Source organism: Solanum stenotomum, chromosome 4, assembly GCF_019186545.1.
Source record: "Solanum stenotomum isolate F172 chromosome 4, ASM1918654v1, whole genome shotgun sequence".
In the NCBI taxonomy this organism is placed as follows: Eukaryota; Viridiplantae; Streptophyta; class Magnoliopsida; order Solanales; family Solanaceae; genus Solanum; species Solanum stenotomum.
Window position 1 is genome coordinate 6550067 of NC_064285.1, and position 13725 is coordinate 6563791.

At 34.5% G+C, this 13725-nt stretch overlaps 2 protein-coding genes and 1 non-coding gene across 3 annotated transcripts in view; 2 read left to right on the plus strand and 1 right to left on the minus strand.

The window, feature by feature from the left end:
* Positions 1-3116: 3116 nt before the first annotated feature.
* LOC125862893 (uncharacterized) lies at positions 3117-6540 on the plus strand. The gene is made up of 2 exons (XM_049543016.1): positions 3117-4653; positions 6305-6540. The coding sequence occupies exons 1-2, from the start codon at positions 3117-3119 to the stop codon at positions 6538-6540; spliced, it is 1773 nt and encodes a 590-aa protein (XP_049398973.1).
* Positions 6541-8266: 1726 nt separating this feature from the next.
* Positions 8267-8339, plus strand: TRNAR-UCU (transfer RNA arginine (anticodon UCU)). Its single transcript has one exon. It is a non-coding gene; the product is annotated as a tRNA-Arg (tRNA).
* Positions 8340-9236: 897 nt separating this feature from the next.
* The window catches only part of LOC125862041 (uncharacterized), a 6929-nt gene continuing 2440 nt past the window's right edge, over positions 9237-13725 (minus strand). Inside the window, exons 4-6 of the mRNA XM_049542016.1 lie at positions 13443-13492; positions 9785-9927; positions 9237-9692 (exon numbers count right to left, since the gene is read on the minus strand). Coding sequence (XP_049397973.1) covers positions 9491-9692; positions 9785-9927; positions 13443-13492 — 395 coding nt within the window. The 3' untranslated portion in view covers positions 9237-9490. The remainder of the gene's footprint in view (positions 9693-9784; positions 9928-13442; positions 13493-13725) is intronic.

Below are 13725 nucleotides of genomic sequence, written 5' to 3' on the forward strand. Positions count from 1 at the left end.
TTGGAACGGACATCGGAGTCATATCTTAGTTTGGATGTCAGGGTCGGATCCTAGATCGATTATTGAAGTTGATTTTCGGGTCAAAAAAATATTTTTTCTTAAAGAGTATTTCCTAGTGTCAAACCAAAAATAAAACATATTTTCTAGAAAATGTTTTTCATTTACCAATCAAACATCAAAAAATATTTTCTACTCACCAACCACACTTGAGAAATAAAATGTGTTTAATGTCAATTTGACTTTCTCTACAAAGAGTAAGTTTGTCATATCACTGTCATTCTTGTTCAATAAAAACCTGACATATAATTTTTCAAGTTGAAAATGGAATTTTAACGGGTAAAAAGTAAATGTAGCTAGTTTTAAGGGGTAAACATATTTCTATGCATTTTTTTTTTATTGTAATGTAATTTGTAAATATTTCTTACACTTTTTCATATCTTTTATCATTTACAAACATATAATTTTCAAAATTGGATTGACTATTGAGTTTGTTTGGATTAACTTTTGATTTTTGACTTATAAGTCAATAATCATATAAAGAAATCTTAACTTATGACTTATTTTTTCATTTTAGCTTAAAATCAAATGTTTATAGGAAAAATCACTCCATATACACATTTAAGAGTAAATATNCTGTTATAGCTTGAAAATAGTACTATAATATATGTCATATATGAAATTTACACATGTTTATAAGCATTTTTAAAACTTATCTAAACAATTAAAAAAATGCTTAAAAACTATTTTAACTCCAAAACATTTAAAATAAGTTAATTCGAATAGGCTCTTTAATGATATAAATGACAGCATAGTAATTTTTGACCATTTGAGTGGATTTATTTTGAATTTATTATTGTTATTTTGAAATGTAAGTTATTGTAATACTACCACACTATAAGAGGGAATTCATATGGTAAAAACATATGTTATTTGTGTCACGATCCAAAAATGGACGTGATGACACTCGTCTTATTCCATCAAGACAAGTTAGCTTAAAACTCTATAATAAAATGCGGAAATTTTATAATCAACTCAAAAATACCCCTAACATCTGGTCACGTGTACAAGCCTCTAAAGTATTACAACTGATTCAAAAGAAAAACACAAGTCTCAAATGACATTGTTTCTAGAATAGAACAAGATCATAATTAAGGAGAAAGAAGGTCCGCTGAAATGACAAACATCTACCTCACAAACTTCCACAAGAAGCCTCAGACTAGGAGAAGAGAAAATATCACATACCAACCTATCAAAACTTGAATCATAATATAATAACCAAAAAATATAAAATTTAAACCGAATGCCTTAGGAACAGCAACGTGGAACTTGAATTTTTTTCCTTTGACACCCTTTATTCCAACCATGATTGGCTCATCATGGCTAATCATTGGCCCACCATTCTTATTAATTTAGCACCCACCAGTTACCATTAATTTTCAAAACAAACTCACAAAACCTTTATAACAAACATACAGTAATCCACCTCAATTTCCCATCTAACTCTTAATGGTCAATTCAAAATATTAACCAACAGAAAAACATATCTTATATCCTAGTACTGTTTCATCCGTCAACCATAATAATTTAATCAATACCCTCTAATCCATAAATATATGTAAATAATATATGCATATATCTATACACGAAAGGAAAAACTAGCTTCACATATATGTATTTATTATATACCTCAATACTCCTTCTTTCCAGGCCGCAACTACACAAAATTATGACCCGACAATTCTCAACCCTAATGATTTATTTTCCTATATGGGTCAAGTGAAATTAAACAAATTATAACTTAACCCATTAAGCATTAATTAAAATTAGCTATTTAATAATTAACCATCAATTAATTTACTCTAGTTAAATGAATATTTAAAATTTCCAAAAATGACCTACCGAATCATTACAATTTGGGGAACATTTTGGTTATTGAAGTAACATGATTGGCTGAAAATGAATATTACTATAGCTACAATATGAATTTAAAATGTGTCTTGATTAATTTATCCTTTTTATTTAAGTCATTCCTCATTATTCATCAGCCCTTTAAGCAACTATTACAATTAACGATTTGTTTTTGTGCTTAACATTAGTTTATTATTTTCTCCATCTCAATTTGCTTAACTATTTTTTGATTTTATACGAATTTCAATATGAATTTTGCATATCAAGTAAAAAATCCAAAAAAAAGAAGAAAGATTATTATATTATTTACTCAAATTTGTCGAATTTTGAAATACAAATATTGAATATCAGGTAAGAAAACAAAAAAAATGAAGAAAGATTATAATACTATCAGTATATTAACTCAAATTAATTGGACTTCCATACAAATATGGATATCAGGTAAGAAAACAAAAAAAAATGAAAAAAAATTATAATAATATCAACTCAAATTAGTAGGACTTCTATTCAAATATTAGATATCAGGTAAGAAAACAAAAAAATGAAGAAAAATTATAATACTATCAACTCAAATTAATCGAACTTCTATACAAGTAACATATAAAAAACATAACAAAAAAAGATTATAATACTATCAACTCAAATTAGTCATACTTCCATACAAATATTGGATATCAGGTACGAAAATGAAAAAAGATTATAATACTATCAACTCAGATTAGTCCGATTTCAATACAAATAATGAATATCTAGTAAGAAACAACAACTTGAATAAAGATTATAAACTATCAACTCAGATTAGCCCGATTTCAATACAAGTAATAAATATAAGGTAAGAAAACAAAAAATGAAAAAAAGATTATAATACAATCAACTCAAATTAATCGAACTTTCATACAAGTATTAAATATTTGATAAGAAAACAAAAAAAATGGAGCAAAACTATAATACTATCAACTCAAATTAATTAGACTTCCATAAAAATATTGACTATTAGGTAAAAAGCTAAAAAACAAAAAGATATTGTAAGGAGTACTAGAACTTCTATATAAAAATATGGAACATCCAATTAGAAAACAAATCATTTGAATTGGGCGCCCAAAATAGAAGGAGAACATATGTACTGCGTATAAATAGACTATCAAATCAAAGCCAGCTATAGTTACTCTGTTTTCTGTCAATCACCAAGAAAGAAAGCTCTGTTTTCCATGGCTCCCAAGAAAGAGGCGAAGAAGGAGTCGTCCTCAACCTCCACTCATCAACCCGCCATTGGTACTCGAACCTCTTCTCGCACTGCAAAACCCAATTTGGATTCTAATTCTGATCCTCAACAACCACCTGTCAATGTTGCTCCAAGCTCTTCTGGAAGTGGAAAAGCAAAATTGGGTTCTAATCCTAAGCCACCCAGGTCCAAGAAGGCAGAAACAAAGAATTCTGATGGTGGTGGTGGTGAATCTTCTTCAATGGGTTTCAAGAAAAAGGCGAATTCAGGGCCTGCCGCCATTGGTACTCAAAGCTCTGCTCGACAACGCGGCAAAGGCAAAGTGGAGTCTGATCCTAAGCCACCCAAGTCCAAGAAGGTAGAAACAAAGATTTCTGATGGTGGTGGTGGAGAATCTTCTTCAATGGATTCCAAGAAAAAGGCGAATTCAGGGCCTGCCGCCATTGGTACTCGAAGCTCTACTCGACAACGCGGCAAAGACAAAGTGGGTTCTAGCATGCCTTCTGATTCTGTTTCTCAACCACCCAAGTCGGAGAAGGCTGAAACAAACACTTCTGGTGGCGGTGGCGGTGGCGGTGAATCTTCTTCGATGGATTCCAAGAATAAGGCGAGTACGGAGACTGCCGCCATTGTTACTCAAAGATCTACTCGACAACAACGCGGCAAAGGTAAAGTGTATTCTAACGTCCCTACTGATTCTGTTTCTCAACCACCCAAGTCAAAGAAGGGCAAAACAACAAACACCACTGCTGCCGGCGCCTCTTCTCCCGCCACCGCCACCGCCGCCCGCCGTCGCAATGAAATAGCCAAATCGCCTGTTGCTCAAATACCCATAATATCACCAAATACTCGTTCATCCAGTACCAAGATATCCAGAACAAGTTCTTATGAGGGAAACGCAAGAGTCTCTGGATCAGCCAAGAAAAGGTTAAATATGGAACCCTCCTCCAGTTCCGGTCGACGTGATAAAGGCAAAGCGAAAATGGTGCCTTCTGAGGAAAGTCCCTCTGAGGACAATGCGCCGGAAGATATGAAAGACAAGAATTACCCAAGCATGTTCAAGCCAGTGAGTATAACCAGCTCTGAGGCCAATGCCGTGCTTGCTAAGCGGTTGCCGCTCAAGAAAAGGGCAGTTGTGCTGCCAACTTCCAGTGTTCTCACCCGTCAGGGCAAAGCCAGAATGGCAAATCCACAACCACCAAAATCCACAGCGTCCACTGCCAGCTCAGCTCGCCGGAGAAAACCCAAAACCGATTCTGATTCGACTCCTCCTGCTGACCCACAACCACCAAAATCCGAGAAAACTAAAGCCACACCGTCCACTTCCGTCTCAACTCGCCGGGGAAAAGCTCAAATGGGTACTGGCCTGACTCCTAAAGGCAGAGCTTCCATTTCCCGGGGCAAAACTGAAATGGGTTCTAACCCGACTCCACCAAGTTCCAGTACAAGTTGGAATTCATCAGTTTCAGCAACACCCAGGAACAAGACAACTGTGGAGCCTTCAAGCAGAGTGCTTCGAAGTGGTAAAAAAAACTGAAGGTCTGAGCATTTTCTGGGGAAATTACTCAATTGAATCATTCATGGGATTTTTTTTTGTAATGAATAGTGGCAAATATCATTCTTTGTCTGTTGAATTTTGTAGTAAAATTGAACATTCAGTCACCAGCTTATGCATATTGAAATCATAAATGAAAGTTTAGATTTGATTCAACTTCATGTTAATGAAGACTCTGTCAATCCGTTGGCTACTTATTATCGCATATTTTAACTCGTATTTGATCATAGATTTTGAAATTTAAACTTGAAACTTGAAAATTTGAGCTTTTGAAGTTGCGTTTGAGGGGATAAATGATAATGTGTTGCATAATAGGATTGTGAATGATTGTACCAAAGTGATTTTATACAACGAATTACTCCATTCATTTCAATATATTAAATGAATTTTTTTAACAATTCTTTATAGTCCAAAATGTGAAATTTTCAAATGTGTTGGCTATCTTTTTCAAAATTTAGTAATTTAAAAGAATTAAATCCCAAACTTATAAACTTCAAATTTTGAATCAAATTGTAAAAATGTTTAGACATTTGAGGTATATATGTACGTGAATGTTGTTTCCTTCTTTAAGCTTGTGTGTAAAATATGAACAAGTAAGGAATAATATTGTTCACTAACTCACTAGGCAGGGGTGTAACAAAGAAAATCGACAAATCGCACTAAATCTATTGTTGTAATATGTTGTAAGAAGTTACCAACCGTGATGATAGTGTAATATGTTGTCTATTAGGCATGAGTTTCAATTGTTGAAAAATACCGACAATTTTTACCTATAAGGTAGTAGTTTGTTGCCAATTGAACAAGACTGACCTGTTCCTCAAAGTCCCCTGCAGAAGTAGTCTAAAGTTGTAACTTGTAAATGCAATAGAACCATGAAAACTCACCTATGCTTGGATGCATGTTCAGGCATATATAGAGGAGAGAAGAAGTGTAACGTCAACTTGGAGAAAGAAAAATCAGCCGAGAGAACGAACTTGCATATACTTGTTAAATGTAGAGTGAATAAGCCAAAGATTGTTAGCTACCTTTTGGATTGTATAGTTCAAAACTTTCTTCTCAATAAAGGTTTTGCTGAAATTAAGCAATGTTGAACTTACCAGGAGTTTATGCATGTCATTCCAGTATGCCATTCACCAAAAAATGTTATAAAGAGGTATATGTGTGTATCAATGAATCAATTAGCTTGTATGAATCCTTTGTAAAGCTTAGAGGTGTCAAAATTAGCCTATGAAAATATATATCGTTCAACTCGTCCAAGTTTGGATGGGTTTATTGACCTGTTCATTTATTAGCTCAATCCATTTTAGTCCATCAAAAGTTGAACTAGGATGTGGTTCTAAAAGAATTGGGTTTTAATGTTTCTTTTATTGCATAGAATACTCTGGTGCTGAAAGAACAGATTTTTAATGCTAAAATTCAATCTTGCTATTGCAGAGAATACTATGGTGCTGAAAGAATTGTTTTTGACTTATATAAATTCAATCTTTTTATTGCAGAGAGTACTCTAGTACTGAAAAAAATTGGTTTTTGATGCTAAAATTTCAATCTTTCTGTTGCAGAGAATACTATGGTGCTGAAAGAGTAGTTTTACAACTATACTTTCAATCTTTTTATAGCAGAGAATCTTGTGGTTCTAAATACTAGCACCATTGCTGCTATTATCACTTCTTTAGGTGGTCCAGCAGCTGCAGTTGGGATTATTCGGTTATCTGGTCTGTCTGCAGTGCCTATAGTTGGTCGCGTAGTTCATCCCAAGGTGAAAAAGAAGAAAAGAAGTTCTTCAGATTGGAGGCCTAGGATCCATGTCGTAGAGTATGGTTCTGATTCTCATGTGAATGTGATTGATGAGGTATAATTTGAAACTCTACATTTTTTGTTCTTTAATTTTGACATGTAGATTGTATTACATTGGAGATTTTAAGAGTTCGATGCCTTTGTTGCTTCATATCTCCTTTCTGTTTCTAGTACTTTTGTCTGTTCTTATTAAGTTCATACCTGTGAGGAATTGGTTCTTCACTTCTTCCTTTAATTCTATTATAACCCCGTAGATAAGGTTCCTATGCTGGCCCCAAAATCATATAATAGAGAAGATGTTATAGAGCTTCAGTGTCATGGAAGTGAAGTGTGTCTTCAACGTGTTTTGAGGGCGTGTCTGGAGGCTGGTGTGAAGCTCACGGAGCCAGGTTAGCTTCATCCTTGTATTCTTAATTGACTGTTTTGATGTCTACACCTGCAGCAGCTAAGGTTTTGACGAGAATTGGTCACTATAGTTTGAAAATTGTTGTGAAGATTCACTTTTCTGTACATCATTCTATAGTTCCATTTCATTGACTTGTCAAAGCTTTAGTTACTAGGCCAATTCACAAGCCACAGTTCAGAACTTCTTTTGTTGAATCTCCAGTCAAAGTTCTTGGTGAACGTAAGCACCATCGTCCATCAAATTATTAGGGAGTGCTGCCGGAGATGAAAGGAGATAATAGACCAAAAGAGTAGTTTAGAGTTCATATTGAATGGCCTCTGTACCTTATATGCTAGTTCTTGATATCACACAAGTTTCCGCTCTTTCCCCACACCTGAAATAAGGGCCTAGGCAAATGAGACACTTTTACGCGTATTGGTATCTAACAGAAATGTGTTCAATAACTTGTTCTGATTGATTTAACATTTGCTTCTTTGAATTAAGAAGTTTGTGATTTGTGTATATGACATGGAAAACCTTACTTGTATTCCTTTATCATACAACTTACAGAACAAAGTCTCTTAGCTTTTGTTTTCTGTTACTGTTAGACAGCTGCAGTTGATTCTTGTTTCTGCAACTCTATTATCGTTTCTAGTATTAGGAGTCGAGATAACTCTTATCGATGAATATCATTTATAGTTATTTATGTTAGTAACATAGTCATAACGATTTTGTTTTACTGTTTGTGAACTTCCTATTGGTTGGTTTTTCGGCTATCCAAGTTGTATTGAATCTGTTTCTTCAATTTTGGTGTGAACTTCTTACTCAAGAGCTCTAATTTTGCTTTAGCTTTTGTGATAGAAGCAATTCGCTGTTTGTATGAAATTGTTTTTCATTTCTTTTTCTAATATGAATGTGAAAATGTGCCATGCTTATGCTTAGATGTGGATGCATTGTGCAATAAAATACATTGTGAATGTTTGGTACATAAGTTATGTTTTATGTATGTTTTATAAATAATTTTATAATAATATATATATGCATGAGTTTTCCTACATTATAGAGTTAAGCATGGTTTTTTTCTTTTAAGATTTTTATTGTTTGGTAGATTTAATATTCATTCTTGCAAAGGTTGTTGTAATAGTGTTGTCAATTTATTGTTGTCAGCAATGACAGAGCCAGATTTTTAATTGAGAGGTTCAAAATATGAAGAAGTAAACACACGAATAATTCAAAGGGGATGAAATATCTAATATATCTTAAAAGATTATTTATTAAGCATCTATAAATATTTAATTTTTCGTAGCTCCGTGCTACTTTCTAGTTGGACTTTTGGGTTTCGTTAGTTTGGTTCTTATAATTCTAATTTTGTATTGTTTCCCTGTTCAATACACACAAAATAGCGCCCATGGCCTAATGGATAAGGCACTTGACTTCTAATCAAGGGATTGTGGGTTCGACTCCCACTGGGCGTGTACTTTTTACGTCTTTTACAAAAGACGTTGGATGGGTTCGAGTCCCACTGAGCGTGTACATTTTTTTTAACGTCTTTGAAATAAGATTCTCATGTCAGCCCTTTTCTAAATCATCTTGTAAGATACGTTGGATCTTTATCATGGGAGTATTATAGAAAGATAATGACCCTTTAATTACTTAGTAATTGATGCTTCAAATAAGTTTTTAAAATATAATATTGATCAAACACAACCTAGGAAAAATATTTTTCAAATTATTTAGTCTGACACAAACTATAGTTTGGTGAAACAAGCTCTTAGTTGATCGGACTAAGTAAGAATATACACATGATAGAAGGACCCAAAAAAACTAAATATATTACTACCATATAAAAAAAGATGATGATAAACAAATCGTAACACTAAGAGATCGTTTAGTACAATGTTGGGATATCCCACCTTCTATGGGATAATTACTCCCACACCACTTGGTGTAAAAGTTATGCTTACACAAAATCAAACATGAGATAAAGTTAATTTCAAATTTTATTTCAAAATTATTATTCTTTGCCATGTACCAAACAATCTCAGTGCGTACAGTACGAAGGAAAATGTTTTTCAATTTCCACATATTTGGGTGGCTTAAACAATGTTTTCTATTGGACTTTATCTTCCTCCAATTTTAAAGAAAATAACTTATGTACCAAACATGGGGTAAACATTTTCAAAACTCTCTTCCAACCCTCACCACCTCCGGCGTGAGCCGACCCAAAGTCCTGACCCCAATTGGGATCCGATCTCCGACTAATGACTCTCTTGCATCACCTACACGGATTCCTGCAACACCTTCACGATTAAATGAGGGTGTTCAATTGAGCATCGAGCAGGGTAGAAGGGTAGAGAGGCACAAAATAGGATCAATGAAAGCACCAATGTAATAAACTAAGCTTTGAATTGATCAATAAAAGGAACTTACAAGCAAATTGTTCATCAACAGATTAACTTTAGTGACCAAAGAGCAAGAGGAAAATAACTAAAAGAAATTTGCCAACTCCTCTTACTATTGCCCTATTTATACCATAGGGCGACGAACACAGACCAACATACCAAAAATGGGGGATTCCTTACCAGGAGAAGCAGAAAAAAACGAAACGAAAAAGTTCAAGAGCACATTAGATCTCCATCAACTGTAGCCCGGCTGACACTTTAGATTTCTTTTTTCCTTTCCTATTTCCGTTCTTATTCTCTCTTATTTTTGGCTTTTCATCTACAGTAGGTTGTGTGCTTTGCAGATGTTGATGAATGGCACCTAATGGATCTGACTGGAAAGCTGGATGACTAATAACAGCTTGTAATTGATTGTCTTCCTTCAACCTGTTGGAAGTAGACATTCTTAGGAAAAAATTGCTCTATCATAAAAAGGACGACGAATTTTGAATGATAAACAAAGCTTTTCAAGTACTCACACTAAATTTTTCCTAGTTTTACTTTTCAACTTGAACTCTGCAGGTTTTGGTTGCTGAGAGGCTTTCAAGTCGGGGAGAAACTCTGTAAGTGTAGAAAGATCATAAGCCTTCAATTTCTTTTGCCTGCTTCTTACTTTCTTGTTCTGGCAGAAAACAACCAATTATTCAGTTGAATAAACATACGGTATAGCTTCAAAGAGAAACATCAACCGGAATGTGATTGTACCTTGTAAAATTTAACTATTCAATTCATTAATAGAGAACCATTACACTATGTTATATTGTAGGGAAAAGGATAAAAAATACTCTTCAGCTTTCATTTATTTGTTAAGTTTATCCTTTGTTATACTATCTAATTATTTATACCCCGTCGTTACTAAACTTAGCAAATATACCCCTCCACTGGACGGTTTCCCCCAAATCAGCCAAAATTACCCGATTCCCTCTTTAACCCAAACTCGACCCACTAAACTAAATTCATACCAAATTAAATCTCAAAACCCATCTATTCCAATCTTCTTCATCTCCTTCCACGGAAAACTTCATACATTTGTAATAGCAATAGCCTATTTATTCTTCCTCTTTTTTTTTTTTTATGCAACAAACAGTAATTGACCAATTAGGATGCATTCAAGTTTAGAAGATCTTTACAAGATCAAGTTATATTGCTGCACCTAATTGTACACTTCCTTTCCAGTATGCCAAAGGCTTCCTAGTCATCCATTTAATCCTACACTTCGCTGCAAATTCTTTTAAAATTTTCATTGGATTTATGTCAAATTTTTGCCTGTAATAGTACCAAAAAAAGTCATTTCTGATTCAACAAACCTAAATAGCTTCTTATGGTGCAACACAAAGATTCAGCCATACATTAGCTTTGACTCGAATAAGAACTCCTAACTCAGAGAAGAATAACCAGGAAACATTAACAACAATACACAAATGAAAGAGCTACGAACCAACAACAGTACACAAATGACTGCACAAAGAAAAGTTCCGGTTGTCCCTTAAAATGAAATATTTACAAAACGAGCTCCTTTTCCGAAGGAACAACACGAAAGGTTCTAGTAAAAATTGCAAAAGAAAGTTTGGATCAACAGAAATTCAAAAAACGGATTTTCGGATGACCTAAGGAGCTTCACTTGGAGGAAAAATCAATCTCGATAACCCTTGGGTACAGACGAGACATGGTATTTTCATGGAGGAAGGAGATGAAGATCGGATAAATTGATTTTGGCATTTAATTAGTTATGGGTTTATTTAGTTTAGTGGGTCGGATTCTGGTTAAAGAGGGAATCGGTAATTTTAATTTAAATTGAGTAATTTTGGTTGATTTGGGGGAACCATCTAATTAAGAGCTATATTTGCTAAGTTTGTTAACGACAGGGGTATAAATAGCTGGATAGTATAATGAAGGATAAACTTAACTAATAAATGAAAGTTGAGGGGTATTTTTTACCCTTTTCCTTATATTGTATCATGCAACCAACTACAATATCATGAAGTGGGTAACCACATGAAAGAATTTGGGACGAACTGACACCGACATATTAGAGGCATGAAAATGTGTGGGTGAGGATGTGGGGGGGGAGTTATTTTTGGGGCAGGTCAAATCATGCTGGATAGGAAGTTGGTAACTAGGACTTACCTCTACATTTCTTTGCATCTTAGAGTAATGACAATGAACCCAAGGACATACTCAAAAGTCCGGGTACTATAGATATCGAGATTCAGAATTGCAAAAAATACAGTGATGCACATAAATTATCAACTTCGAGGAACCACATGTATCTCATTCGACATATTAACCAAGGTGAAAACAACTTAAGAAATGACTTCCCAAAAATCTTCCAGGATTTCTTGGGAATGTCATCCCATTTAGAGCATCAAAAGCAGTAACAGAGCAGTAAAGTGGCAACTAATCGAGATGAGACTCGTTAGACCACTCCGCTCAAGCTATCACTTTTAGAGGAATTCATCAAAATTAATATGGACACCAGACACCAATGCATAATCTTCTTCAATTTTTTATTTGTTCACAGTTGAAGTTCAAATATAGGGAGCAAACCGTACACCCCTAATTTCTGCTGTAAACATGCATTCATCCAGGATTAACATGTTTTCCCATATATAAAATTAGTGCAACAGACAGTTTACAGGAAAGCAAAGTCGGCCTCTCTTCTAACTCTTTTTCTTCATCTATTTTTGGATATTTATAAGAGGCAAAATATCTTAGGAGCATCATTCATTTCTACGGTTCTATTTTAGCAGCACAACCAAAAAAAAAACTAAATGGAGTATGTTTCTAGCTGAGTTGGGTTTGGTAGCATTAACCCTATGTAAAACCCTACTGCTGTACCAGACTTAAAAACCAGTAAATCTGAAATTTGCTTTGGACTTTTTGACAACTGAAAATTAGGTCACTGAACAAAATATAAATTCCGGGACCAAAAACTGATTACCGTGTCCTGCCACAGCTTAGGTCATGTCCTAACTCATTATTGAAACTCCAATAACTTCAGACGATATAACACTTAAAAGTATGGCCAACTAACACTCGGTACAACATGGACAAAATAATTTGAGAGTAGTCAATAAAACAAGCATAGAACATGAATCAACTACAACAAAAATGAATTCGTCCAAACATGAGATTGGAGTGGAAATCAAGCAAGTTATAGAAAAAGAAAAGGAGGAAGTTCCTAGAGAGATTGTTATGAACACAAATGATGACATTGAGGACAACTTGGCAGCCACAGTGGACAAGGATATTACTCAGCCTAGAAGGAGCAAGTGCGTGACAATTTCCTCTAAAAGGTTGGCAGATTTCGTTTTGAAGCCCGGATGAAAAAAAATATGAAGAGCAAGTGGTGCAGGGAAACAGTGCAATGAGTGTGAGTTTGTTACAAGTAGCACTGGGCAAGCATAGTAAGGGCAGGTTATTTTTGTGTGGAGTTTTCTATCTTCTCATCCTTAATCTTCTTCTGTATCTGATCTCTTCTTATTATTATTTGTTCTTCCATATCAGTTCAGTTGTTATTTCTTTGTAATACCAATTAGTGATTGCAAATATTACAACAGTTCCCTTGGTTATTATCTAAGTTGCTCGGACTCGCGATACAGGGGGATCTAGAGGTCGGATCCTTCATGATCTAATTTTTAAGATTCAGGGATATGGATCCATGTACGGATACGGGTGCGGGGATTTGCCTCAAAATAATTAAAATATCTAAAAATAGAGTTATAAAACTTAAATTATGAGATATTATGTGGAGAACTTGAGGAGAATCTTGGAAGGAGATTAAAGGAAAAGGAGTGACATAGAAATTTCTATATAAAAGGTATTCCATTTTCTTCAGTTTCACCTTAGCTTTTGTATTGATTATAGGAATCATTAAAGTTGTCCAGATTTTCCCCATCGATTTTTGGTCAAAGTACCCAAAATCTGTTGACCAAATCGGACACGGATCCCACACCCACACCCATGTCGTGTCGACATGGGTGCGGCACCAAAAGTGAAGCGTCTGAGCAACTTAGGTTATTATTGAGTTTGTTCAGAGATCTCAAGTTAGAAACTCGACATTAAAGTCACCAATGATTATAACCCTAAAACAATTACCAAATATTTTGAAACAAAAGAAGGGCTAAGAACACAAACCTTAGCAATAGCCTTGTTGGTAGCTAACGAACTAACTGTCTGTCTAACCTCTGCAGAAAGAACCATGCGAACTTACCATTTAAAATAGGCATAGAAGAATGCAATGGCTATCCGTAAATAAAAGCATAAGCAAATATCACAGAAAGAAAGTAAACATCAAACTTCTCCTTTTTCTTTTTCCTTCTCAGAAATCACTCATACATGGTCCAGAATCTAGAAAATCCCAATCCCCAACTAAGCAGCGTTCCGTAGGGTAATACAAGTACTAAAATCAGCATCCCCC

What these genes read in the sequence shown, in the direction of transcription:
- LOC125862893 (XM_049543016.1), top strand. Translation starts at nt 3,117, where the DNA reads ATGGCTCCCAAGAAAGAGGCGAAGAAGGAGTCGTCCTCAACCTCCACT. An exon ending in AAGCAGAGTGCTTCGAAGTG is followed by an intron (nt 4,654 to 6,304) that starts GTAAAAAAAACT and finishes TTTTTATAGCAG; the next exon opens with AGAATCTTGTGGTTCTAAAT.